Raw genomic sequence first — 24,952 nt, 5'->3', positions numbered from 1 at the left:
TGGGGAAGCTACGGGGAGCTTATCGAACGCCCTAAACCCATGAGTTTTTCTCTGCCCCACACCAAGTTGAGGGTATACCCCACACCAGAGAAGAGTGTACTGTGTACGATAACGAGGTACGCGCCTACCAGTCAATAAAATTCTCATGGTGGAAGAAAGAACTATAAGTGGGTTTGGGGCTTGTGCTTCCCGCCGACTTGAGACGTTGATGTATATATCGATGCTGATCCAAGTTTCCATCTTCCAGTTTTGATTATTGATTAGATCACAGCTCAAAATTAGTACAATGTCTTCACCAGTAGCTATCGTAACTGGTGCATCCTCTGGAATTGGCCTTGCTATCACTATGCACCTTCTTTCGAGAGGATTTCGTGTGGTTATGGCGGACGTGAATGCAGCTGATGGAACTAGGATCTCTGCAGAACTGGGCGAAAGCACCAAGTTCATCCAGACAAATGTCGCCGTGTACGCTGACCAAGCTGTACTCTTCCGCGAGGCTTTCAAGTGGGGCGGTAACCGCTTGGATTTTTTGGCTGCGAATGCAGGTATTGACGATCGTCAAAGCCTATACGAAGAAGACAGCGAAGAAAGCGAAGATGGAACGCCGAAGGAACTCAGCTTGCTGACGTTGCGTGTCAATCTGGATGCAGTATTCCAGGGAATCTGGCTGTTCAAACACTACGTGCGAAAGAATGCTATCCCTGGAGGGAAGATCGTTATCACTTCCTCTGCTGCTGGTTTCTAGTAAGTGTCGTCTGTTGCGATAATACCCCTACGCTCTCAATTGCATTGTAACTAAGATTTGTTTTTATAGCCCTATGTCATCTAATCCTCAATATACCGCTTCGAAGCATGGGCTCATTGGTTTGACTCGAGCGGCAGGACTGCATCAGCCGCTCATCTCGGAAAACATCACAGTCAATTGCATTTGTCCCACATTTGTTCATACCAACCTTTGTCCTCCGCATATTCGCGACAAGTTTCCGCAAGAGCATGTCACTCCGATGAGCACTGTTTTGAAAGCGGTAGACCTTTTTTTGGATAGCTCAGCAAGTGGAGAAACGGTTGAGCTGAGTTTAGGACAACTGCATTATAGAAAAGTGCCTCCATATCTGGACGATAACACTCGTTGGCTTGGGCAAGAGGCTGCGAAGCTATGGGAAGAAGGGTACGAACAGCCGCCGCAGCTGAAAGAACAAGCAGTGTGATTTGTGTCCAGGCTAGAAAGTTGTCCAAGTTGTCTGCCAATCACAGGGATATACATATAAATATAATCACCGATAAGAACAGTTTTTATACCTGACAAGGAGAATGTCTTGAAACATTTATTTCTCCATACAACAGATGCAGTGCCCAGCTCTGATATCAGCAAGTGGCCAGTTATTAGGATTTCATACTAGTATCATTGCATTCTACAATTTTTAACTTCAATCGTCAATATCCTATTTTATTCTAATGGTACAATCCAATTACGTTTTAACAGCTCCAAGCTCCAAAGGTTAAATTGAATAATACAATACACAGCAAAATTACCAAAATCGTTCTTATGCACGATGTTTATACACTTACACTTAAGTTAGGGTTTTAAATTTTTAGTATATAGAGAGCTGAAATATCAATTTGGAAGCGAAGCAAGTCCGAAATAGTGTAATGGTTAGCACGGTCCGCTCTCACCGGGCAAATCGGGGTTCAATTCCCCGTTTCGGAGTGATAAGCTCCATTTCGAACAAATGGCTTCTTCGTTTATTTTATTTTTTATTCCATTTTATTATAATAGAAATGAATAATTAAATGACACATGAACACATGTATAGCATCGACAATGCTGAGCACCAAAGAGACGTTATAGGAATCGCGGAGCCTGCCCTGGATCTATACCTCTCCTGAGTTGTCTTTTTTGTGTGTTGAACAAGAGTTGTAAATGTTTGCGTGGGCTGAATCCGGCTGATTAACGCCTATAGCAGTCAATAACATCTGTCGACAACACCTTTGTCCAGTCGCGACAGTCGACATCTCCACTCGTGATATGCTCGTACACAAGATTTTCAAGATTTATCTTTGTTGACAGAATATGACAGAAACCAACAGGAATACTAGAAGTACGATTTAAAAATCATAAATTGCGAATTCAAATGTATGGATATTATCTCTTCAGTCAATTCTGAGTTATCTATCATCGCAAATGATGTTAGACTCATGTATCATCTTGGTTCTCTTCGTGAAAGAGCTTTCGGGGGCTCATTTTCCTTTCCTGTCGACGCTTGTCTTCGATGGATCCCTCTTCGCCTCCTGGAGCGTTGTAGAAATCCTAAATCCATATTTATAACTGATGGAAGCATTCTAGGATACAGCATTGTAACTTCCATTACTTGTAGATTATTAGGAAGTGGTATGAATATGATGTCGATTGGTTCTGGCATTGTTGGTCGATGTTAAGTTCGTTCGAGGAGAATATCGAAGGACATTCGTATCGTTATTGCTGCAGAAGATTGATGTAGACGGCTTAGTGGGAAGACTACTAAAAGGGAAAACAAACAAGGCATATTGCTATATCATCTACAAGCAACAAGGAGTGATTGGAAGGTCAGCAATTAATAATCAAAACCTCACGTTATGTATACCCTTACCCCATTATCTTCTCTTCATATGCCGCTAGCGTTTACAGTTCGTTGTCCGATATCACACCAATTTATAACTCGATCAGTGTTTGAGAAATCATAGTAATCGTACTATCACGCTTACACTTTCATCATCGTTGTGGTGACAGATAACAGAGCACGTAGTTAGCCAACAATAAACAAAAAACTTAGAAGCAGGAGCTTCGGCAGCGAAATGATTTAGTGTCGAGTTCGAGATGCGAATATCATCAATCCTGAACGATAACAAATTCCAAAAATATTAAGGGGTTGATAATGAAGTACGGCATTGATTGTTTATAAGAGCTGCAAATAAAGCCTTAGAAAACGCCAAAGCAAAAAAAGAAAAAAAAGGTCCGCCCTAAAGTACAAACGACAATGCAAAAAGGAATAAAATAAATAGAAATACAGAAATGATAATAACTTCAACCTCAATAATTCACAGCATAAGTAATATTCCTCATTAAGAATTTCTCGGAGTCTTTGAAGAATTAGCCGTACCAAGCTGACTTATTCCCGGCAGTGGTAATCTCAGTAGTCGAATGTCGGGTGGGAATCAGTGACTCTTGAATCCGGTATGCCTCAATGAGTTCCTTCCATGACAGCAAGTCAAGCTCAAAAATAAACTGTTTTGGTACAAGTGACTCTTCCAAAAGCTTTCTACCCTCTTCGGTTTCACTGTCGATGAGTTGCGCGTCGCGAACTAATAAGTCTCCATTTTCGTCCTCAAAAATATGAACCTTCTGATCACGTACAAGAAATGAGAGATTAAACATATTCTCAACTGACTGGGCAAAACTCTCCGGATTGATGATTAGCTCAAATACGCCAACAGCGTCCTCATACTGCTGTATAATTTCCATCACCGCAATAACAGACTGATTAGTACCATTGTCATTCCGAATAAGATCGCTTTGAGTCAGTTCTTGCGGTCTCGTTATAGCTGCCGTAAATTGACTCTGCTGCGTGGAACGAGGTCCAGCTGCGCGACGCGACTTGGGTTCGGCGTGGGCGGCAAGAAATTCATGAACTGCTGGGCGCGTTGCGACAGTTGCGCCAATATCTCCAAGTCTTGCCCATCCATTGTAATCTTCGTCCTCAAACTCCATTGCCTCGTCAGCATCGTCATCGTCGCGCTCATTGTCGCCGTTGTGTCGGCGGTCGTATACAAAGAGTGCGATACGACTTAAGAATTCTTCCGTATCGAGTTCGACGGCGCTACCCATCTTCAAACGGCGCGCCTTTTCATGAAATATATCAGTGTTGATCACATATAGTCGAGAATCTTGCACTGCTTCTTGAGGGTTTTCGACTTGGTCATATAGCGCGTTTGTCTGCTCAAAATTTTTACGTATCAGTTTCGCGCCAGGGTCAGCGTTTGACAGAAACGCTTGTCGAGATTCAACAGTTTTTCGAGTAAGTTCTCGATATTTCTTTCTGATTTCGCGTCGCTGGTCGATAGACTGGCTTGGATTGTAAGATTTCGTCTTGTTCCTGCTGAACGCGTTGCTTGCCTGCCTCGACTGAGCAGTTGTGGTAGGCTCCATTATGTCGATATCAGAAGAAGGTGTTGTCGAATGGCTTAGCTCTACTGCTCTTCTACTCCGCGGGGTAGAAGATGATGAGGCAGTGGACGAGGACGCGGGAGAGATTGGCTTGCGGGCCATAGTGTCTATTGATGTTGTGAGATTGGGAACAAGCGCGTCGTGGCGAAGACAAAAACTCAAGAGTCTGGTGTTTCCAAAGTCACAACTTTTTCTCATACGCAATCGTCTGGTAAAGCCATTCACTATTACTACAGCGTCATTGTAGTTTTAAAGAGAAAAATATAAGACAACTGTGCCTATGTTTGTTTATAAACGAATAAAAAAAATAATCCTTGAGTAACTATCATCACGTGACTATATCTCGCACAGTTACGCTTCGTTTGACGCGTCTCAACTCATTATACTCTATTTCATTTCAATTTCCGTTTCTAGCAATGTTCTGATTGCAATCATACAACGACTATGTCACAATCTTCCGAAAACAAGCGGTTTTCTCCGGATGTCGATGGTGACTCGTCTACTTCTGCTGTGCGTTGCTTGCAGAGCAGAAGTCCGCGATCAGAGAACACAAGTCAGCACCAAAAGTCGTCACTGAGTTTGTCTCCTACAAAAAGACCCCACGGCGACGTAATCGGAAGTGATGCATTTGGAAAATTCAGCCGACTAGAGACATTCTCAAGTACCAGCAAACGCCAACCTAGTAATTTACCAAAGCATATTGCCAATCCAGCTACGTCAAACAGCGCGTCACTTAAGAGCATGCTTGTTAGTGCTAGAAGTGGTGGCTCGCTTGTATCAGCTCCAACGTCGAACGGCACTGGGCCAGTTACGACTCTTTACAACAAGAGACTGGGTGCTCAGAGAAGCGCTGTGCTATACAAAAGCGGGCGGCTAAGGACAAAGGAGAGAATTATCCGTAGTCATGGAATTACAGTTGATATGACTATGGCTAGTAGCGATGCCAACGAGAATGACGACTATGCTCAACTTTCATCAAGCCCTAGTAGGTCTCCAGATAAACTGTCTCTGTCAAAGGCAACTCTTGCTAAAGACACACACACTGATTATCTCAAAAAGTTAATTGCGGATAAGCAAAAGCGGGATGATGTCGAGCGCCAGAAGCGCGACGAAGCAAAGGCTAGAGCTGTTGGCGAATATGAGACTGCTAAGGCTGCTGCTTTTAAAGAAGGAGTTGACGAGGCCGTTTTCGAAGAATCCTATATGATGCAAATGACTGCTCTGCAGATAAAAAGCGTTGCGGACGCTAGCGAAGCGCGGCGCTTTGAGAGCGAGCGCAAAAAAAGGGAGGTTCAGGCACAACAGCTTATTGATCGCTTCAAAGACATGAGTAAGCTCAACACGTGCCCGCTGTGTAATAGTCCACTTTCGCAGTCAATTAGGGATCGTTTTGGTGCACTTGAAGACCGCTTAAAACGCAGTTATGCTATTTGTCGCGAACATAAAAAGGAGACTGTTCTTGCGACCGCAAGGGGACGCAATTATCCAACTACGTTTGACGAAAACGAATTGGAAAGAAGAGCGCAGCAAGTCGTCACCGAGATTGATATTCAGGCAATTCTTTCAGGAGAGCAACATTCAATTTATCATGAACGCGCGAAGACAGTGTCTCTGAAGTACAGTCGTCGGCTAGATGCGCTGCAGCAGATGGAAGCTGGTCAGGGTGAGATGCTGCCAGGGTATTACGGGCTGCATGGAAATGGCGTTTTGCTACGCGTCGCACTTTTGGCCTGTGATAGAGCGATTAGACGAGCGGCGACGAAGGATAGATGGATATCGAACCTATCAGTCACTGGATACGTTGCCGCAGTAGTGGTTCCTGAGATGGCCGTGCGGCTCATTATGAGCGACCAGCAGTGCGATGCGCCCACAGCCGAGGGCATACGGCGAGCGAGTATCGCGTACGGTCAAGTGATGTTCAGTGTCGACAAGGATACACTCTCAGATGATGAGTTTACAGAAGTCAAAGAGAAAGCGACGAAGGGCAAAAAGAGCAGGAAATGCAAAAAGGCAAAGAAGAGGGACAGCAAGAACGGCGCAAGTAAGGGCCGAGTTGCTGATAGTTACGAGTCTGATCTTGCGACGGTCTCTCCACCACCATCCGCAGCAGAGGTAATTTCCTCTGACGGCATCGAGCGTTCTAGCCCGCCAGGAACTCCTTTGCTTTTGGCAATACAAGACGGTAAGGATGGAGCCGAAATAGAACTTACTCCGCGAGCCACGCAGCCTACCCCAGCCAGCGAAAAGACACCAAAAGAAGAGCGGAATATGCCGTCGCGAGAATGTGCAAGGCCGGCAAAATTGGCTGACCAAACAGAGCGACTGGCGTTTGACAAGGCCGAGGCGGAGAACAAAATTGCGGGACTACACAGTTTCTTTGCAAAATTTCAACGCCCCTGAGTGAATTGACAGATTCTAAATGGCAGGCAACGATCGTCTACGATTTTGTCACCTTGGATTTAAAATGACTAAGTTGCTGACTAAATCAAACTTTTTTTTCTTCGCATGTAATATGGGTTCAGGGAAACAGAAGCGACAAAAATGATCTTCATTTATTGGCCCTAACCCGCAGCGACGACTAACCTTAACCCGGCGATGATCGACTCTTCAACTTCGCCACATGGCATAAAGGGCATGCTGGGAGAGACAAACAGGATTTTCAGATTCTGCGATCGAGAGGCATGTGGAGTGTCCGAGGTAAACAATAGAGTTTTGGCGTGGTTTGTGCAAATCTGGTGAAAAAGGGCAGAGCTCGTCGCGGGAACAGTGTCCGCTGCTAATCTTTCATTTTAGCTTTGCAGATCGTTTTGAGAGCCGTGGATGGCAAAACGAGCAACACTGCTAACAGCCTGGCACCTCGCGAGCTCATGTGACTGAGGAGCTCGCTCTTTTTTTCTCTAGAACTCCTTCTTATTCTATTGGTTGTTCCGCTCTGTCCGTTCTGTAAATTGTCGCCATCCGGATTCCTCGTCTTGCGCGACGCTTCATACGTTCAACCTCGAGCTGCATCATCTTCCTAGCCTAGCGCAATGATCCATAGATTGGCGGCCTCGTCTCGCAGCAACGAGCTCGAGTTCTCGCGTTCATCAGACTCGGCACACTCTTCAGACTCAATCGGTGGGCAAATCATTCCTCCCCAGGTACTTAACTACCTTTTCCTTACCTCACGGCTGGTATGTTGTCTGCTCTCTGAGGACCTGATGATCTTGGGCTGTGCGGAGTCCGTCTCCGATATATTCCGCTTGACTCCGCATGCGACTCCGATGGATGCAAATAATCCGAACTGTTGTGTCGGCCACTCGTTTCTCGAGCTCGACTTGCGTTTCACAGACCTTGATGCGCGCTGCGCTGCCGATGCCGATGGTGATTGTAACAGTATCTCACCAGCTTTATTTTCTCATTATCAAGCTCATTTCGGTAGTTTACCGGCTGGCGAGACCAGCATGATTTTCGCAACTGCAATAACCAGAGCCGGACCTCGCGGTACCGAAATTATCGAAATAGACGTACGCCCTTTTGAGCTTGATGATACGAGATATTACCATTGTACAATAATTTCTGACCTTGCTACGCTGCACCGTGCTTTTGCTGGAAATTCAAACTGGAGAGGCTCTGGTTATGGAATCCTGGATGCTGTGCGCGCCGTTGGCCCGTCACGAGCAAAGCTACACGCTCGTATTCTTCGCATTAAAGACTCGGTTCTTGACCTTATTGATTTTCCCGTTGTCGTATGCTCAAAAACAGGCGACATTGCATTCTCCAATTATGCTGCCCGCACTCTTGCTGGAGATGACATTGATTTGAATGACGGCGAATTCCGATGGCTTGACGCTGTAAAGGTTTACACGCAGGACTTTTCGCGTCAAATGTCGCTTGACGAGCTTGGAGTTAAGAAAGCTTGCATTGAAGGTCTCCCTCTTACGGTTGTATATGGTTACTACGTCAACGGTGAGCAACGTGTTTTGGAATTAAAAAGCGCGCCTGTGAGAGAGGATGACTCACCTGACTCTGAAAGAATTGGCTGCATGGTCTTTATCCGAGATGTGACAGAGTGGCAGGAGAAGTCCAATCGTGACTCTGCTATTCTTTATGGCCAGATGATGGACCAGTTACCTTACTTCGTATGGCAAACTGATTCCTATGGTCACCTCACATACTCTTCAAAGTCTTGGAAAGACTATACTGGACCTTTGAAAGAGGGCGAAGAGTACTGGGATGTCAATTTAATCCATCCCGATGACAAAGAGTCAAGTGCGCGAGCTTGGTTGCATGCTATCGACACTGGAACTGCGTATGAGAGAGAAATCCGCGTGCGCAAGCATACCGGAGAGTATCGGTGGATGAGATGTCAAGTTAAGCCAATGTTGAATTCAGTGACTCCCCAATTCAAGGGGCTGGGTGCTGCTTCTGATATTCAGGATTTGAAGGAAGCGGTTATTAAAGCAGATCAATTCCGTGAGCAGCTGCAATGTCTTGTTCTTTCCTGTATGAACCCTATATTTTCTTTTTTAATAATTAAACTAATTTCGTTTCCTAGCCGACGCGTCGATATGGTCAGTAGACCAAAATTACAAGATTACAATGTGCGAAGGAATGGGTAACTCAGAGCTCGGGAAGATATTCCAAATTGGAAACGACGTGCGTCAAGCAGCAGTCAGTATCCCTGCATTCTGTGACCCCTTAGCGGCAATTCTGGAAGATCGCGCAAAGGTAATCACGAACGAGGTTTGCATCGGCGGACAATGGATTCGGACTCGATATGTTCCAGTTTATAAAAGAATGGACTCGGATTTAGCTACACTCGGAGAAAACGACATGTCTTTTGATACTTCATGCGTATTAGGAGTCATTGGTGTATCTCAAGATATCTCGAATCGGAAACTTGCTACTCTAGCGTTAGAAGCACGAACTAGAGAGCTTAGTATGCTACAGAAGAAGGAATCCGAAGAGTCTGAGAAAAACAAATTAAAGACGCAGTTTATGGCCACTATGAGCCACGAAATTAGAACGTAGGTATTTTACTGATTTTCACTACTGTGCTCTAATCTAAGATTTATTATAGACCTATTGCTGGAGTTGTTGGCTTAGCAGAGATGATGCTACAGACTAAATTGGATACTGAGCAACGCGATTATGTGGAGAACATTCTGTACTCTGCTACTCGATTACTTGCTTTGGTGCGCGATGTTCTGGATATTTCCAAAATTGAGGCCGGATTCATGAAGATTAACAACGCAACTTTTGATTTGCACAATTTGCTTGACAAACAACTCAAGAGCTTCACCAGTGACGCAAAGTATGTTTTTTGACTTTTTGAAAAAATAGGTTCTAGAAACTAATAGGAGCTTGAAATATAGATTAATGAAAAATATAGCGGTAAGGAGCAATCTTGATATTGGACCTGATATTCGTTATTTGATTGGTGACGAACTCCGCGTCACGCAAATCCTCGTCAACTTACTCCATAATGCTCTTAAGTTCACTCGTTACGGAAGTATAGATTTCACAGTCAAACAAGTTCACTCAACTAAGGAATCCAACAAAATCACGCTCCATTTTGCAGTCAAAGACACTGGAATCGGAATCAGTAAAGAGAATTTGAAAACTTTGTTTGTCCCTTTCATGCAAATTGACAGCTCGGACTCACGCGAGCATGACGGCACAGGCCTCGGACTTGCCATCTGTAAGATGCTAGTTGAGATGATGCATGGACGCATTGAAATTGCCAGCGAGTATGGTGTCGGAACTACAGTGTGGTTTGAGATTCCTTTTGAAATTGCATATGCGCCACCGGAAGAGGAAAGCGTAAATGATTTACATTTTCCATTGAGAGGTAAAAATGCTACTCCTAGCGAATCACAGGATCTGAGGAGCAAGTTTGCCGCAGAGCGACCGTTGTCGAACTCGCCTGAACCCACCTCGCAGCTATTACTCGACAAAAGCCGAAAGGATACGCGAATTCTGATTGTCGAAGATAATCTCATTAATCAGAAAATTGTGAAACTGTCAGTTCAAAAAATGGGATTTGCTGTTTTTACAGCACTCAACGGTAGTGAATGTCTCGATTATCTGAAAATGAATGAAATTCCTGATCTGATTCTCATGGACTGTCAGATGCCGATTATTGACGGGTACTCGGCGACATCTATATTGAGGCAGCATGTTAATAGTGCTATTAGGGAACTCCCTGTGATTGCAATGACAGCCAGCGTTATTGTTGGAGACCGGGAAAAGTGTCTAGCAGCTGGTATGGATGATTATCTGGCTAAACCTTTCAAGACGTCAGATTTGGAGAAAATTATTGTTAAATGGCTTTTGGATCGGCAAGAGAAAGCAAATAGTCTTGCGCTTGCGGAAACTCCTGCTGATGATTCGGAACAGGTTCCTGCTGCGGTGATCCATATGCGCTCACGCTCGTGTTCTGCTACTTCAGTTTCTGCCTCGTCGCTACGATCTTCATCCGAGGCGGTATTTCATCCTCGGTCAGTAGATGATTTTGAACGGGGAAGTCTTCGTGAGAGAATGCACTCAGGAAGTGAGGCGTCGAGTGTCGATAGTAGTCGTGCTTTTAGTCCCATTGAGGCACTAGATGAATCTGAGCAACGTTGTCTTCGTGCTGCGGCGTTACAGCAAACCGAGTACTTTGATAATTCAGCGTATGCTTCCAGTTGTCCGACATCGACGGCAACAAACGTATCGGTACTTACGGACTCAATGATTACCACCCTGCAAAAAATGGAGTTTTTCTCATCGCCATTGACGATTTTCGAAGAACCCATTGAAGACCCATTTGCGCAAGTCTCGAGTTCGTTCGCGGCTGTGGCTAGTAATCTTTCGTCTCCGATCGAGGAAAATAATTTTCAGCCTACTTCTATGCCGTCTTTACGCAATTCTACATCTGAGTTGTCACCGTCGGTACCAGAAAATCTGGCTAGTGGAGAAAGCTCGACTAGTAGTAGTACTCAGTTATAGATAGATCATTTAAAATTCATCTTTTTTATATATTTTTAATCCCTATTTATATTTTCATTATTCTCTAGAAACAAAAAAGTGAATACTTTATCTTTCGGTCTTTTGTCTTTGTTTTTATTCTTTTTATTTTTTTTTTTGTTCTAATAAATTTACGATATTAATTGTTTCGCTATGTAAGATTTGTTTTTGGGACTGTTTTCTTCTGTATATATTTGCGATTTTTTATTTTTCAGAAAAGGTCGGCGTATGGTATTATGCTCTCTGTTAATTATTTTTTCATTTTCAAGAAATAAGTGCGAAATAATCGTGCTATGTATAACACTATAATATTCTCGTCTAAAAGAGAGGAAGCGAGGAGTTTCTGCTTTGTCACATATCGTAACTAGTAGAAGTGTATTGACAATTTGAAAAAAATCAAACGTACAACTCTATGAAAGCTATTTATTTCAGACAATGGCTCATAAGTGGTCACTGTCACACTATATCTATACATCACGATAATTACCAAAAAGATAATAAAGAAAAGAAGAACTGTAAATCAATTATATATCATGAATACGCACACTACCGACATTCAAAGAGCGTAATACGCAGGAAAAATATTATTACATCAATACCTTCAGCTACTCTTGCTCCTCCACTGCATCCTCAGTTTCTTCTTCTAGTTCCTCTGCAGCAACTTCCTCAGTCTCCTCTTCAGCATCCTCTTCTTGCTCTTCGGTCTCAACTCCATTCTCTTTGATAACATTATCGCTTTCTTCATTGCTAATTTCGCTAGCAGAATATGTCATTTCGAATAAAGTAGCTTCTGGTTTTCGGCCTGTGCTTTCCAGCAATTGACGACATCCCTCGACATCACCAACAGTCCATAACGCTGTGAAAGCAACATTGTGAACACCGGCATCAATAGCTTTCTTAGCAACTTCACGCAAACCTGCTTCATTGTTAAGACTGGTGTAAATAAGCAGTAACGATCCGAGATCAGAAACGGCTGAAAAGCACTTCTCTGCAAGAACAATATCCCAGTTGGCGAGTGCCGAGTCACCTAGAGTTTTCCACTTATGATCCGAACTATCAGCGGCAGCAATATCCTGTGCAATAGACAGCTCTCCCAAAGAAAGCGCAAGCTCAAATTTATGGTCAGAATCGGTAGACACCTCAAGAGCAAGTTCCTTATATCCCTGACCCTCGAGGAAGCGCGCTACACGTGTACGCTCAGACTGCGGGATCTGGTCTAGCAACTGCGCAGCTTGCTCCAAGTCACCACGAAGCACGACGGTTTGGTACTCGAGCACGGAAAGAGCGACAGCGTACGAAACCACACTCGAGTCTTTATCGGCAAGGTAGACGCGGCCATCACGCGGGATGTAGCCAAGAAGGTACATTGGCTGGTCAAAATGCGACACGGTATATGTCTGCTCGCCTACAAGGTAGTTGAGACGATTGGTGGCGGTAGTGTAGATGAAACAATCACCAACCCACTTTCCGGTACGCACGGTCTCGTTAACGTCAGTAACAACCTCAAAGGCTTCCTCTACACCTTCGTCGGGATCCACACGGTCTTCCTGCACAGCATTGAGATATGCCTCCTTGGAAAAGTTGAGCACATAAAAGGTCTCTTCACAGGCCAGTACAACCAGCTCGCCTGAGTCAGACCAGTACACCTCATTGGGTACAACATCAATTCGTCGCACTAACAGACCAGTATCCCAGTCATAGAATGCGACCCAATCGCTGCCCTTGACTCCGACAAGCGTTCCGCCAAAGATGCCATCAGAGTTAAAATCAAACTGAATGTGACCACTCGGAAGCTCCTTAAAGTTTTTGCTGACCTTGATCGAAGTCGTGCTCTCCTGCACGGCATACATGTTGCTGTCTTGCGCCCAGACGAATTGCAGACCGGGACCGAAAGACTTGTTGCGCCAAGCCAAAGCTGTAAAGATGATATACTCGCCATCTCCACAGACGGCGACAAAGCGGCCATTGGGTGAATGCAGAAGCTGCGTTGGGTATACTTCGACAGATCCAAGGTCCTTTTGCGGTAAAGATATAACCTCGCCATCTTTGACATTATCAGCAGGCTTGATAACAGATGAGCAGACCTCTGCATGTTTGGTCCAGATGACTTTTCCTGAAGTATCCATCGAGATTGCCGGCTCTTCGCGACCCATCTTCATAACGACTGAACCTTCGTCAAAGCCGACGGCGATGGCATTGGATCCTTTGCGATAGGAGACACACCAAGCGCGCTCCAAACCATAGTTAAGTGTCTGCTCCAATTTGAAAGTATTTGCGTTCCAGATTTTGATGGTCGAGTCTTCAGAACCGGAGATGATGATGGGCAGCTCAGGGTGGAACACTGCGAAGGAGACGTTTGAATTATGACCTTCAAGGGTAGCGATGCAGGACTTGGTCTGATAATCCCAAATTTTGCAAGAACGGTCGTCCGAGGTAGTGATTATGTAAGGCTTGTCTGCAAGCGGGTAATAGTCGACAAAGTTGACGCCCTTTGTTTCGTGGGCCTCCATGGTGAAGTTTGGAGTCGGGGATCCGAGAGACCAGATCTTAACAGTACGGTCAAGACAGGCGGATGCAAATGTGTTTGTATCTTTAGGATTGATAGCAAGAGACATAACATAATGGTTGTGACCCTCAAAAACCTGAATGCAGCGCCAGTCCTTGTCCCAGTTCCATAGCTTGATGGTCATATCGTCAGAGGCGGTAAGAAGGAAGGACTGAGTAGGGTGTACGGCGATGGCACGAATGTAGTCTGGATGAGCCTCAAACTGCGCGACCTTTTCAGAGGTATTGTAGTTGTAAACGCGGATCAGGAAGTCATCAGAGCCGACGACGATCCAATTTTTGCGCGCGATGAAGCGACCGGCGCGGACGGGAACTTCGGTAACATCGAAGGTCTTGATGACGGTGCCGGTAGCATACGACCAAATTTGCACATTGCCTGCAACAATTAGAATAAAAAGACAAGTGAGACGAAATATGAGAGAAACGGACCAGAATAAAGGGTGGTGAGGATCCATGGCTCGGTGGGATGGAAGTCGATGCCTTTGACGCGGTCTGAGCGCGCAAATAGCTGTCTCTGCGAGGAGTGTTAGCAACAGCAAACCAGACATTACAGCCAATCAGTAATAAAAAATAAAGTAGAGAATCAATTGACCAGAGTTCGATGAATTGAGTCTGCTGATTGTGCTTGAAGCTGATTTGAAGAGGTGCAGAAAGAAGACACGTACCTTTACATCTAACCGCATGGCGAACACAGACCAAAGACAGACGACGATAGATATCGACTAATTAACGAGTAAAAGACTTTTGAGAAAAAGAGATGAGGAGAAGAAGAAGAGGACAGTAGAAGAAAAAAAGCAAAAGAAGAAAGTATTGTTGGGCAGGGGCGGGATGCGTCGAGGAAGATGAGTGGCTGCTGCATAAGGTGTGTTTCTGCTTTGTGGTGTAAATGCTCAATTACACGATACCTATGTACATTCTATTTTTTTGTTATATACCGACTGGGTTGACGGGACAGGCATATTAGAGAAAAGGCTTTACTATAGTCATTTAATGTAGCAATATTCAGGAATTTTATTAGCAGAAAAGAAGTTAGCAATAGGATTGCAGTTAGAGCCGTACGGCACAAGGCAGTTAGGACTTTCACGCATAGTCGTGCGGCGTCAAAGCTGTTTTGGATTTTAATTTACAGATAAAAGCTATAAATATACCGTATTACTAGCACCAATACAGCAGCATTCCCTAGGAAGTCCTCGTTACTGCACACAGCAAGCCAAACACTTGATAGCAGCTCTCGTCCCTCACGACACGGATCTTCTTTCGCCTGAATATCAACTCTGACACAGCCCTGAAGCAGCTCGAAGCAGCCCTGAAACCTTCCCAGCTGCATTGATAAATGCCGTCGTTTTTGCGTGGTCACTCGACACGCGCAACCGCGGCACCGCAGCTGCCGGTTTCTCCTGCGTTCATGCCAATCGAGATCGGCGTGCCGGCAGTCAACCCTGTCGGCTCTGTAAATATAAATGCAGGCGTCGATATAGCTGCGAATAGTACTGGCAACGCAATTGCCAAGGCATCCCTCAGCAGGGCTTCTTCTCGCCGCTCAAATTCGTCCTTGTCTACTTCGTCTGACGCGGCTAATGTTAAGACTGTACTACATGCGGGCGAGGTCATAGCCGGCTCTGGTCTTCTTCGCGGCAAAAAGCGTGATTTTGTGGTGCTTACAAATCTGGAGCTGCTGCGGTTCAAGACGCGAGCAAAAGCTGCAGAAGTGTTTCCTGGCCTTGCTCTCGTGCAGCGACAGCCGTCGTCATCATCGCTCTCTTCGTCGCTGGCATCGAGCTCGCTGCAGATGACTGAGTCATTTTCGAGTTCAGACAGCACAATATGTGCATTGAGTAGCGTATGTCAACTTTATTTATCGTTACGAATGACCTTTGCTGACAGCCAATTTGTTAGATCACGGCCCTGTTTGAGCTTGGCCCTCTGTATATCGAAGTCGCATATCTAGACTCTTCTATTCCTCGCTCGACTGTGCTACAACTGCAGAGCCGTGCCGAAGCGGAAACATGGCTGTCAAAGCTGTACTCTGCTTTACCGAAAGTTACAGCCGCTCACTCGCCCTCTTTGTCTACTCAAGAGTCACTAAAGGCGTGCCTGCTTGCCCGAAATGATTACTATGCTCCATCGTTCCGCGCCTTTCGCGTCGTACTCCAGCAACCCACACCGCCCAAGCACTCCTCCCATAAGATCTCTTCTTCTTCCGACGAACTCTCCAAACTCGCGAATAACTCCACCCATGCGCTTCTCGCCGTCGGTCATTACGCATTGCATCTCTTTTCCGACTCTACTCAGCCCACTCCACTTTCATCACATGGTCTTGTTGCCCTCATCCATCTCGCCATGTCTCCACGCGATTCGACTCTTTACCTCTCATTTCGAGCTCCACTTTCCCCTATTCGCTCACTTGAACTGGCATCTTGTGCCGCCAAGGATATCATTCAAACTGTACGATCATGCGTCGAACATCTGAGACCCTGCTGGGCAGAGTACCCGCTCACTATGGATGTGCCCGAGTATGTACAGGACGAGCCTCTCGTACCGATTCCAATTATTGCTTCGGATGAAGATGATCCGACGTATGGATACAACGGTTTCAATATGACTCTTGCTGCATACTGTGTCGCCTTTGGTATTCCATCGGCACGAAACAATATTATTTTTGAAATTATCTGGGATGAAGATAATGGCTTAGTCTTCAAGCTGCTTCCGCCACGCCATTCATCTTTGGGTGCGTCATCGTCTCTCAGTACTTTAAGCGCCACTACCTCAGAATATAGCATTCTCGAACTACTGGCCGTCATGCGCTCACTGCGCTGGAACGAGGCATTCGGTGGTATTTCTTTTGCTGGTGTATCTCTAGCTCGGCTTGTGGACGTATATGACCATTACTCTGCTATCGAACTTGACCAAACCCGCACAGCAACCGGTCGTCGCATATCTAAATTCATGAAAGGTCTTCCAATTTTAAAACTTGAGCTACAATTACTCATGCTCTGCTCGACTGCGCTGCGCTTGCTCAATCTCGATTCATGTCTACTGTCTCCATCTTCCGCATCAGGATACTCATCGGCTCCGGCGGCCGAAACTGGCTGTGGCGCGATCGATGCTTTGATGCAAGTTGCTAAGCGAGCAACCTCAAATGTTGACTCGTTTGTCTTCTCGAACATTTCAATAGATTTGTATGATTTCGATTATCTCGTTGACGTTTCATCTACTCGTGCAGCGCATTTACGTAATGTTGAACTTGCGCATTGCGGGCTTTACGAGCGTGAGATTTCCTTATTATTACAGGCACTTGAGGTTCATGAAAATACACTTGAAGGGCTTGATATTTCTGAGAATCCAGGTCGAGTATCTGTGCATGCGCTTAATGAGTCTCTGTATAGATTTCAATATATGCGAAATCTTTACATGCGTAAACTTCTCATTACTTCAGAAGATTTACCTCTCCTTTCATTTGACACACTTGCAAATATGCGACTGAAAAGACTTGTGCTGGATGGTATTCGACTACGTCCTGTATCAGTTGAGCATCTTACTCGATATCTAGAAACATCTTCCGCATGTTCGCTCGTTCAGTTTTCGATTCAGTCGTGTCTTGTTAATGGCCGCGATATTGCGTCAATGCTGACTGCTATCGGCAGATGTCGCTCGACGCCGCATCCAGATTTGACGGTGTATATAGGGGATAATCCTATTTGTCAGTCTGGATTTTCCGAGTTTTTGACGTCATTGACGAATATTGGCAGTAATCTGAAGCGCATTTCAATGCCGCGAATCGAATTCACGACTGACAGTATGCTATGCTCGTTTTTTCTAGTATTGGCTGACTCGCGTTGTAAACTTACTCATCTTGATCTTTCTCTATTACTGATTCCGGATGCGGATGCGTCTGGCGAAGCTTGCGATTTATTGGGAGAGGTGATTGCACATAACACTACGATTCGATCACTAAATTTAACTGGCGAGACGTCAAAGTTGCAAGTGGCGCGTATAGGGCACGGTATTGGACGCGCGTTGGCACGACTTTCGGAGAATAACACACTACGGGAATTATTTATTGAAGGAAATGAAATATCCGTCGATGGCGCGATGGTACTTGCCAAAGCTCTAACTACAAATCGATCATTGAGAAGATTACATCTTGATGATAATGATATCAATTTGCAAGGGTTCACGGCATTAGTTAATTCGATCGTCAATAGTGGGAATCATGTCGTCCGATATGTCAGTCGACCTTCGCGAGATCAAGATCGTCAGTTAAAGAATTTGCGGGAATTATGCGCAAGACTAGAATCTGAGATTGCGAGTTTGAGGAAGCAAAAACGACCACAGTCTTCTGACTTGTCGCCGTCGATCAATAGGCATTCCCGCTCAAGTAGTAATACATCCACTATTTCGGCATCAGCTGCTCTGACCGCAGCCGCAGCAAGTCCAGATATTGCCCACAAACTTGAAGCAAAAGTCAAAGCAACAGAAACGATCCGAGTACTTGAATTAGAATGGAAAAAGGTTTACGATCGATTAGATTCATATTTGAAAAGAGAGCAACCCCGTGCATTGGCAGGAAAACGATCGTCGTATGGCTCGCTGCCTATGAATGCGCGAGCCAGTTTTGGTAGTATCGAAGTTCCTGATGATGAGCAGGATGAGGAAGGTGAAAAAGTCAGAAAAGCTTGGGAGAGGCTTAAAGGTGCTGGACGACAAGGAAGAAAAATTAGCGCCGGAGGAAGAGTCGTCAAGTAGAATTTACTTTGTTTTTGCGTTCATTTTCATTTTTCTTTGTTTATGATTTTGCTTTAGTTTTGGAGTATGGTTTGCTACGTATTTCATCTGCTGATAAAATGTTTACTTTTGTTAACTTACAAACCCATCTAGTTACATGAGAATAAAGCGCTCATCTATCACAAAACTATCACAAATCGAAACTCCATAATCCCAATTTGAATTCCAAAAACAAGAAACACAACCCCTTCAACCATTCATAAACGTTGAAAAAAAACTAACTGAAAAAGACAGCCCGCGGATCTCTAGGTAATCCATCAGCGTCAATATTATTCTGCTCTAGTACGCGAGCAGTATACATTGCTCTAGCCTCATCAAATCCAATATGTTGTTCACGCATAATATTCTGAATCTCAAGTTTCGAATCCTCAGCTAACCCACCACGAGAATCACTCGCATTCTCATTCAGGTCAAACATTTCAGACGACAATCCACTTTCTAAATCTGATTGGAATGTAGCGTTACTGCTTGAGGCCGATAAACGAGTAGATGATGGTGCTGAAGAGCGAGAGTCTATGGGAAGAAGATGGCTGCGGGGTAAGGCACCTGTGGTTGCGTTTCCTGGAAGATAGCCTGCACCGGCGCGTCCTAGCATATTCGTTTCAGCGGGGAACAATCTGTTGTAGAGAGGGAGATTTGTTCGAAGAAGGGGTTCTGCCGCAGATGTGTGAGTAGTTTGCATTGATAATGAAGAAGAAAGAGACGTACCCCATCTCCGACGAGTAGCGTAGATTGCGGTAACAATAAATAAAATAAAAAACACAGCCCAGGAAGTTCGAGAGAAGTAATCTGTTGCAGCCATTTCTGCTGTAGATGTAAACATAAGTTGAGATTAATACTCTGGTCAATATAGTATGACAAAGCTTACTTGTGTTTGCAAGCCAATCCCCGTAGACAATCAAACTAATCCAGACTTTCAAAAGGACTGTGTGAGCGAGTGAATATACACAATATAAATAAAAGAATAAAGAATCAATAATATGTGCCGTAAACCAACCAACTTTGGCTGAGCAAATAACCATAGACTATAGCCCAGCTTAGTGGATGGGCCGGCTCATCAGATTTCTTCTGCTGACCATGACGTCATCGATCTTGCTTTTTGAGGTGTTTTTTTAACATCATTCTGTGGTTTGGTGTTTGTGAATGATACTTTATGAGGTATAAAATGGCATGCGGAATTAGTTTATTATGGAAAGATAATATGTTTTGTGGTGGTGAGATTGGCGAACAGTCGTGCTTATGATGTAGACAACTTACCTGATTTGGTAATGTCAGCGCAGATATCATTGGTGGCTCAAAGTATTAATATCTTCTTTGTTTGTTATTATTCATGATAGTCTCGATACTACTTGGATTCTGTCATTTACAAAAACACATGAAATAATTACAATCTCACTCAGAACAAGTTGTTCGACAAACATAACAATACACTGTAAAGGTAGTAGTCACCACTACGAAACATCAACACCACTCTTCTCTCTAACAGCATCAAAATACGTAGCACCTCCAACTGCAATCAAGATCGCGTACACCACAAGACAGACGATAGCATACTTCGACACACCAGAATCTGAAATCTGCATCACCCTCGCATCGGATATTACTCGCCCAGGTGCATTATCATCATGCACACGTACATTAGGATGAGCTCTGGCATTCAATAATATCGCTATATAAATGCAAGAGCAGCAAAATGTGAGAACTGTCAATACTCCGACAACAGAAAATGGGTATACGAATCTGCGTGAGACGGGGGTGGAAGTATCGGTGGATATCGTTAGAGTACTACAGTCGTAGATTATAGATTCTTCGTATATTGCTGATGCTTCACTTTCAAGCATTGCTGTCATGATAATCGACGGTTCTTGACTGCTGTGCTGACTGCTCTGTTCTTCTGTGCACTTTGCAGACTAGCAAGCGTTAGTATGTAAAGTTTAGAATCCACATTTATCGACGTAACAGTACCTGATCATACTCTGGCGGAGCTTCAATCTCTTCAACAGTCAATCGAGCAAGAATTCCTATATTCTCATCATGTGAATTTTGTGTGAGCACGACTTCAGGCTCGTCTTTTGATAAAGTCGAGACGGTGGGCAATGATGTTGACGAGTTTGTTGCTGTAGCTATGAGAAACATAGGTTCTTCATATATAACAGTATTGCTCTTTCTCCTTTGTGGTATCACTCGTTTCTAAATATGTCTTCAGTTAGATACCTTTTGTAAAGGAGGTTCAAGGTGCGGTTGATACACGTAATCGTTTTAGTCTATTGACAAGCAGCATCATCTTATCTTCAGAAATCCAAGTGAATCCAGAAAAAAAACACCGACAAATAAACAGTGAATAAACAGTGAATATAATGCAGAAACACAGTAAACAGTAGTGACCAACAAGAGAATCGATCAAGAGACAGGCAATCAAAAGTAAAGAATCAAGAGAAATGATGAGGCGTGTGTAGAGCAAGACGTGGTTCCTGTTCTTTCCATCGAGGTACGGATTACGATTCAGACTGGTTGTCTGCTCTCGAGAAATTATACTCAACCCCACACTTCTACATTGATTGTCCACACTCTACCAATATAATTTTTGTTATTCTACAGCTTTGTTAATATTTTTTGAAATTTGAAATGAAATTGGAGATAGTTCACACAATCAGCGACTCTCATACTCAAGCTCATGTTCTATGCAAATTGAGAACTTATGTGACATTAAAACCTTGTATCAACTCAAAATCCGCCAAGTCTAAATCTTCTCATGACAAAATACATAGCAGTCCCCATAATCGCGCCACCAACATGAGCAGCATTTCCAATCTGCGTTCCAGCAGGAGGCGCTCCTGCTGCCCACCTAGCTTCCTTTGCCATAATCTGATATGTTTCAAATCTATACAAATAGTTTGTTAGCAAACGCAGTCAATAAAAAAAATCAGGCACTGGAAGCAAAATACCCTAACAACGCGGCAAGAAAAACCCAGCTTTTCATAGGTACGATGCCCATGAATAAAATCGGCCGGAAAGGCATGACAAGTGTCTCCACCGCCAACAGAGCAAAAATGCCACCGCTGGCACCGCAACTTCGCGAATGCTGCTCTATTCTATAACGGAGCATATTTCTCTGATTCAGTGCGCGGTTTGCTTGAAAGTTCGAGTAAGCTTCCGAGAGTAAGGTAGCGCCGGCTCCTCCTAAAACAAATATTGAAAGAATTGCACCAGCAGAGACACTAGCCGGAAACATGCTGCCCATAAAAAATATAAATAAGCAGTTGCTAAACAAATGTCCTAAACTAGCATGATCGAAAATCGCCGTGAAGAGATACAGATATGACCGTCCTTTGCTGTACGCCAAGTCAGGGAAGTGAGGAACAAATGATTTAAGTGCATAAACCGCAACAAATGATGCAATAAGACCATAGATTACTCCTTCAGCGGGTAGATTGTAGCGGTCGAAAAGCTGATACTTCCAGTACCGCCAGCCAGTCTTTTTCTGGTACCAATGCCGGTACTGCCTTTTTTGCACGAGCTGCGTAGTCTGAGAGATCGGAGTAGTATGAGAAGATATTTCAGAGCGAGATTTTGAAATATTGTACAAAGAACGGTTAAAGCTCTGCGTAAATTTCTGGTGTCTTAGAGGTGAGGTTGGCTTAGTGGCAGGACTTGACAGCTGATGCTTAATGCTGTTGACGTTGCGAAATTGATGCAGTGACCTCAACAAGCTAAACTTACTAGTTACCGGAGACTGAACAGACCTGATAAGAGGTCGCCACAAGAGTTGGATCCGCATCTTGAGCCGACTGTAGCTAATAGCAGAGATCTGATCTGTTCCGGATTCTTTTTAATTAACATATACACGTGACTATATTCATTACATAATCATGGGCATCCGAAATACATGTCCAAGAATACTCATATCTTGCCCATTCGCGTAGCACCGTCTAAACGGATAACTGTACCATTTAACATTCCGTTCCGAAAAAGCGCCAGAACTACGTCAGCAAACTCTTCGGGCTGGCCGAAGCGTTGCGGGAATTCGAGCTGGGACACCAGTTTTTGCTTTACGCGATTGGGCATCGGGCCTGCCATCGGCGTCTCAAAGACGCCAGGAGCGATAGCATTAACACGAATACCCCATCGAGCAAGGTCTCTAGCTAGAGGCAGCACAAGACTGGCGACGCCTCCTTTGGACGCCCCATAGGCTGCTTGGCCCTTTTGGCCCTCGAGGCCGGCGACGGAGGACACGAGGACGATCGCGCCGCGCTCATGATCTGGCTCGGATTCGAGGGGAGGCTGGTGAGCGAGACTAGAGGCAACAAAGGTAGCAAGAGCGTAGGAACCTATGAGGTTAATGTCGACGACGGATTTGAATGTGTCGATGGAGGCTGGATCTCCGGAGCTGTCGAGAGTCTGAAACAGTCGAGTAATCAGTATGAGAATGAGAATAGGCAGTCACTACTGTTGCTATTCGCAGTGACAATATATATAGAATAAAACAAAAGAAACACTTACGGTCGAGGCAAAGGCCACACCAGCGGCGCAGACACAGCCGCCGAGAGGATACCCCGCATCGGCTGCCCAGCGAGATGCCTCGCCGACGACGCGTTCGATATCGTCAGCGTCAGTGACATCGACACAGTAGAATCTAGCGGAAGCGGGCTCGAACTGAGAAGAAGAAACTTCCCGGCCGAGGTCTTCGTTGCGGTCGAGAAGGGCGACGCGGGCACCTTGAGCGACGATTGCTTTGGCGGTCGCCAGACCGAGACCGGAGATGCTAGCCAACAATAGTTTAGTATTAAGCAGTATTAGTATACAGAGAAAAAGAAGAAGAAAAAGAATACCCTCCAGAGACGATGAATGTTCTGTTGCTTATAATCATGACAAATGATGCGTCAAGATGGTCAACAAAAAAGCCGAGGCTGGTCAATGATCCCGACCTCGTCACTTATTACTCATTCCGGTCTCGCGTCCATTTATTATATTATTAATCTCCTCAATTGCTCCCTACTTCCCGCAAACTATTCAAGTATTCAATCTGATTCTCTTGTTTTGCCGAATTGTGCCGCCAAATTGTACTGCGCAGCACATTTCCGTTCACAAATGACGTCACCCCGCATCAGTCTGTGCACGTTCCGAGCTTCGCCGGCGCCGCAGTTTAAATACCGCCATTGTCTCTCTCTATCTTCTTTCTCTTCTTCCACTCCTACTTCCTCTTGCACTCGTACATCATTCAAAATGGCCTCTACCTACGCTACCGGACTTGAACCCCTTCCTACGAAGGTTCCTGATACCGTCTCTAAGCACATCCTCGAGCTCTTCTCGCTCAAGGGCAAGGTCGCCTCTATCACTGGCTCCTCCTCCGGAATCGGCCTCGAGATTGCACGTGGCTTTGCCTCCGTCGGTGCTGATGTCGCCATCTGGTATCACGGCAATCCTTCTGCCATTGAAAAGGCAAAGAAGATTTCCGAGGAATTTGGTGTGCGCTGCAAAGCCTACAAGTGTGCTATTGACAACTCCAAGGAGGTATGATGATTACTCGTTTAATTCAATCCCGTATTCGCTGACAGATCTCTCGCTCCAGGTCGAAGCCACTATCAACCAAATCTATGAAGACTTTGGTGGACTCGACGTCCAGATTGCTAATGCTGGTGTTCCCTGGACAGAGGGCCCCTTGATCGACCCCGAGAACGACGACCACTGGAATAAGATCGTCAACACTGACTTCAACGGCGCCTACTACACGGCAAAGTATACCGGCCGCATTTTCAAGAAACAAGGTCACGGCTCGCTCGTCTTCACGGCCTCTATGTCCGGCCATATCGTCAACATCCCGCAGATGCAGGCTTGCTACAATGCCGCCAAGGCCGGTCTCTTGCACCTCTCTCGCTCACTCGCCGTCGAGTGGGCTGGCTTTGCTCGTGTCAACACCGTCTCGCCGGGATACATGCTTACCGAGATCTCGGACTTTATCCCACACGAGACTAAGGAGAAGTGGTGGAAGCTCATTCCCTTTGGCCGCGAGGGTGATCCTCGTGAACTCGTTGGCGCCTATCTCTACTTTGCTTCGGATGCTAGTACTTACACTTCTGGTGCCGACCTTATCGTCGATGGCGCTTACTGCGCTCCTTAAGCGTTTCCTATTTTCGAGTCGGGACGTTTTAGATATATTTATATACATTATGTTTAAAGCAGACTTCGAGCCAAGTGCCGGAGATCTGGCTATTCGCACTGAAATACTTTATGTACATTACAACGGGCAGGTGTAGAATACCTAGATTATATTCGTAGTTTGTCAATATATAGATATATTCCAAATAAAACTTTTCGTTACTATTTTGTTAAACAAATCGAGAAAAAAGCCAAGTCACATGACCTGGGCTAGGGCTGCAATCCACTTTCTCTGCGACTCTCGAGCAAAAAGCT

At 44.9% G+C, this 24,952-nt stretch overlaps 11 protein-coding genes across 11 annotated transcripts; 5 read left to right on the top strand and 6 right to left on the bottom strand.

Moving 5' to 3' along the window:
• The first annotated feature begins 87 nt into the window (after window positions 1–87).
• On the top strand, window positions 88–1,602 carry V2V93DRAFT_37927 (NAD(P)-binding protein). The gene is made up of 2 exons (XM_066912005.1): window positions 88–744; window positions 815–1,602. Exons 1-2 carry the CDS (start codon window positions 287–289, stop codon window positions 1,206–1,208), a joined length of 852 nt encoding a protein of 283 aa, XP_066764667.1. The 5' UTR covers window positions 88–286; the 3' UTR covers window positions 1,209–1,602.
• A 1,295-nt stretch (window positions 1,603–2,897) lies between these two features.
• Window positions 2,898–4,481, bottom strand: V2V93DRAFT_372443 (Nse4 C-terminal-domain-containing protein). Its single transcript, XM_066910749.1, has one exon. The coding sequence runs from the start codon at window positions 4,397–4,399 to the stop codon at window positions 3,128–3,130; it is 1,272 nt and encodes a 423-aa protein (XP_066764666.1). The 5' UTR covers window positions 4,400–4,481; the 3' UTR covers window positions 2,898–3,127.
• A 33-nt stretch (window positions 4,482–4,514) lies between these two features.
• On the top strand, window positions 4,515–6,607 carry V2V93DRAFT_372441 (RTC4-like domain-containing protein). Its single transcript, XM_066910748.1, has one exon. It carries the CDS (start codon window positions 4,646–4,648, stop codon window positions 6,599–6,601), a length of 1,956 nt encoding a protein of 651 aa, XP_066764665.1. The 5' UTR covers window positions 4,515–4,645; the 3' UTR covers window positions 6,602–6,607.
• A 623-nt stretch (window positions 6,608–7,230) lies between these two features.
• On the top strand, window positions 7,231–11,173 carry V2V93DRAFT_381338 (uncharacterized protein; the record flags this gene model as incomplete). Its single annotated transcript, XM_066912101.1, has 4 exons — window positions 7,231–8,686; window positions 8,739–9,210; window positions 9,264–9,497; window positions 9,559–11,173. 4 exons carry the CDS (start codon window positions 7,231–7,233, stop codon window positions 11,171–11,173), a joined length of 3,777 nt encoding a protein of 1,258 aa, XP_066764664.1.
• Window positions 11,174–11,478: 305 nt separating this feature from the next.
• Window positions 11,479–14,753, bottom strand: V2V93DRAFT_372437 (coatomer WD associated region-domain-containing protein). Its single transcript, XM_066910747.1, has 3 exons — window positions 14,422–14,753; window positions 14,186–14,270; window positions 11,479–14,132 (listed from the first exon to the last, which is right to left on the bottom strand). Exons 1-3 carry the CDS (start codon window positions 14,437–14,439, stop codon window positions 11,797–11,799), a joined length of 2,439 nt encoding a protein of 812 aa, XP_066764663.1. The 5' UTR covers window positions 14,440–14,753; the 3' UTR covers window positions 11,479–11,796.
• Window positions 14,754–14,981: 228 nt separating this feature from the next.
• V2V93DRAFT_372435 (uncharacterized protein) lies at window positions 14,982–18,668 on the top strand. The gene is made up of 2 exons (XM_066910746.1): window positions 14,982–15,596; window positions 15,653–18,668. The coding sequence occupies exons 1-2, from the start codon at window positions 15,090–15,092 to the stop codon at window positions 18,500–18,502; spliced, it is 3,357 nt and encodes a 1,118-aa protein (XP_066764662.1). The 5' UTR covers window positions 14,982–15,089; the 3' UTR covers window positions 18,503–18,668.
• Window positions 18,594–19,740, bottom strand: V2V93DRAFT_372432 (uncharacterized protein). Its single transcript, XM_066910745.1, has 2 exons — window positions 19,250–19,740; window positions 18,594–19,195 (listed from the first exon to the last, which is right to left on the bottom strand). The coding sequence occupies exons 1-2, from the start codon at window positions 19,362–19,364 to the stop codon at window positions 18,759–18,761; spliced, it is 552 nt and encodes a 183-aa protein (XP_066764661.1). The 5' UTR covers window positions 19,365–19,740; the 3' UTR covers window positions 18,594–18,758.
• A 195-nt stretch (window positions 19,741–19,935) lies between these two features.
• Window positions 19,936–21,023, bottom strand: V2V93DRAFT_372429 (uncharacterized protein). Its single transcript, XM_066910744.1, has 2 exons — window positions 20,507–21,023; window positions 19,936–20,451 (listed from the first exon to the last, which is right to left on the bottom strand). The coding sequence occupies exons 1-2, from the start codon at window positions 20,675–20,677 to the stop codon at window positions 19,993–19,995; spliced, it is 630 nt and encodes a 209-aa protein (XP_066764660.1). The 5' UTR covers window positions 20,678–21,023; the 3' UTR covers window positions 19,936–19,992.
• A 254-nt stretch (window positions 21,024–21,277) lies between these two features.
• Window positions 21,278–22,097, bottom strand: V2V93DRAFT_308973 (uncharacterized protein; the record flags this gene model as incomplete). Its single annotated transcript, XM_066907221.1, has 2 exons — window positions 21,278–21,422; window positions 21,487–22,097. Coding segments are annotated over 2 exons (756 nt in total), but the record flags the coding sequence as incomplete, so codon positions are not given.
• Window positions 22,098–22,441: 344 nt separating this feature from the next.
• On the bottom strand, window positions 22,442–23,408 carry V2V93DRAFT_381332 (uncharacterized protein; the record flags this gene model as incomplete). The annotated part of the gene is made up of 3 exons (XM_066912100.1): window positions 22,442–22,939; window positions 23,042–23,303; window positions 23,371–23,408. The coding sequence occupies 3 exons, from the start codon at window positions 23,406–23,408 to the stop codon at window positions 22,442–22,444; spliced, it is 798 nt and encodes a 265-aa protein (XP_066764658.1).
• A 333-nt stretch (window positions 23,409–23,741) lies between these two features.
• Window positions 23,742–24,876, top strand: V2V93DRAFT_372420 (uncharacterized protein). The gene is made up of 2 exons (XM_066910743.1): window positions 23,742–24,052; window positions 24,111–24,876. The coding sequence occupies exons 1-2, from the start codon at window positions 23,765–23,767 to the stop codon at window positions 24,657–24,659; spliced, it is 837 nt and encodes a 278-aa protein (XP_066764657.1). The 5' UTR covers window positions 23,742–23,764; the 3' UTR covers window positions 24,660–24,876.
• Window positions 24,877–24,952: the final 76 nt, after the last annotated feature.

This window comes from Kockiozyma suomiensis, assembly GCF_038497685.1.
Source record: "Kockiozyma suomiensis strain NRRL Y-17356 unplaced genomic scaffold V2V93scaffold_10, whole genome shotgun sequence".
NCBI lineage: Eukaryota > Fungi > Ascomycota > Lipomycetes > Lipomycetales > Lipomycetaceae > Kockiozyma > Kockiozyma suomiensis.
Note: the sequence above shows the minus strand (reverse complement) of the source record. Positions and strands in the feature narration are given on the sequence as shown.

What these genes read in the sequence shown, in the direction of transcription:
- V2V93DRAFT_372437 (XM_066910747.1), bottom strand. An exon ending in CCTCACCACCCTTTATTCTG is followed by an intron (nt 14,133 to 14,185) that starts GTCCGTTTCTCT and finishes TAATTGTTGCAG; the next exon opens with GCAATGTGCAAATTTGGTCG.
- V2V93DRAFT_372429 (XM_066910744.1), bottom strand. Translation starts at nt 20,677, where the DNA reads ATGTTTCTCATAGCTACAGCAACAAACTCGTCAACATCATTGCCCACC. An exon ending in CTCCGCCAGAGTATGATCAG is followed by an intron (nt 20,452 to 20,506) that starts GTACTGTTACGT and finishes AACGCTTGCTAG; the next exon opens with TCTGCAAAGTGCACAGAAGA.
- V2V93DRAFT_372435 (XM_066910746.1), top strand. Translation starts at nt 15,090, where the DNA reads ATGCCGTCGTTTTTGCGTGGTCACTCGACACGCGCAACCGCGGCACCG. An exon ending in CAATATGTGCATTGAGTAGC is followed by an intron (nt 15,597 to 15,652) that starts GTATGTCAACTT and finishes CCAATTTGTTAG; the next exon opens with ATCACGGCCCTGTTTGAGCT.
- V2V93DRAFT_372420 (XM_066910743.1), top strand. Translation starts at nt 23,765, where the DNA reads ATGGCCTCTACCTACGCTACCGGACTTGAACCCCTTCCTACGAAGGTT. An exon ending in CTATTGACAACTCCAAGGAG is followed by an intron (nt 24,053 to 24,110) that starts GTATGATGATTA and finishes CTCTCGCTCCAG; the next exon opens with GTCGAAGCCACTATCAACCA.
- V2V93DRAFT_372443 (XM_066910749.1), bottom strand. Translation starts at nt 4,399, where the DNA reads ATGAGAAAAAGTTGTGACTTTGGAAACACCAGACTCTTGAGTTTTTGT.
- V2V93DRAFT_372432 (XM_066910745.1), bottom strand. Translation starts at nt 19,364, where the DNA reads ATGTTTACATCTACAGCAGAAATGGCTGCAACAGATTACTTCTCTCGA. An exon ending in CGCTACTCGTCGGAGATGGG is followed by an intron (nt 19,196 to 19,249) that starts GTACGTCTCTTT and finishes CATCTGCGGCAG; the next exon opens with AACCCCTTCTTCGAACAAAT.
- V2V93DRAFT_37927 (XM_066912005.1), top strand. Translation starts at nt 287, where the DNA reads ATGTCTTCACCAGTAGCTATCGTAACTGGTGCATCCTCTGGAATTGGC. An exon ending in TCCTCTGCTGCTGGTTTCTA is followed by an intron (nt 745 to 814) that starts GTAAGTGTCGTC and finishes TTGTTTTTATAG; the next exon opens with CCCTATGTCATCTAATCCTC.
- V2V93DRAFT_372441 (XM_066910748.1), top strand. Translation starts at nt 4,646, where the DNA reads ATGTCACAATCTTCCGAAAACAAGCGGTTTTCTCCGGATGTCGATGGT.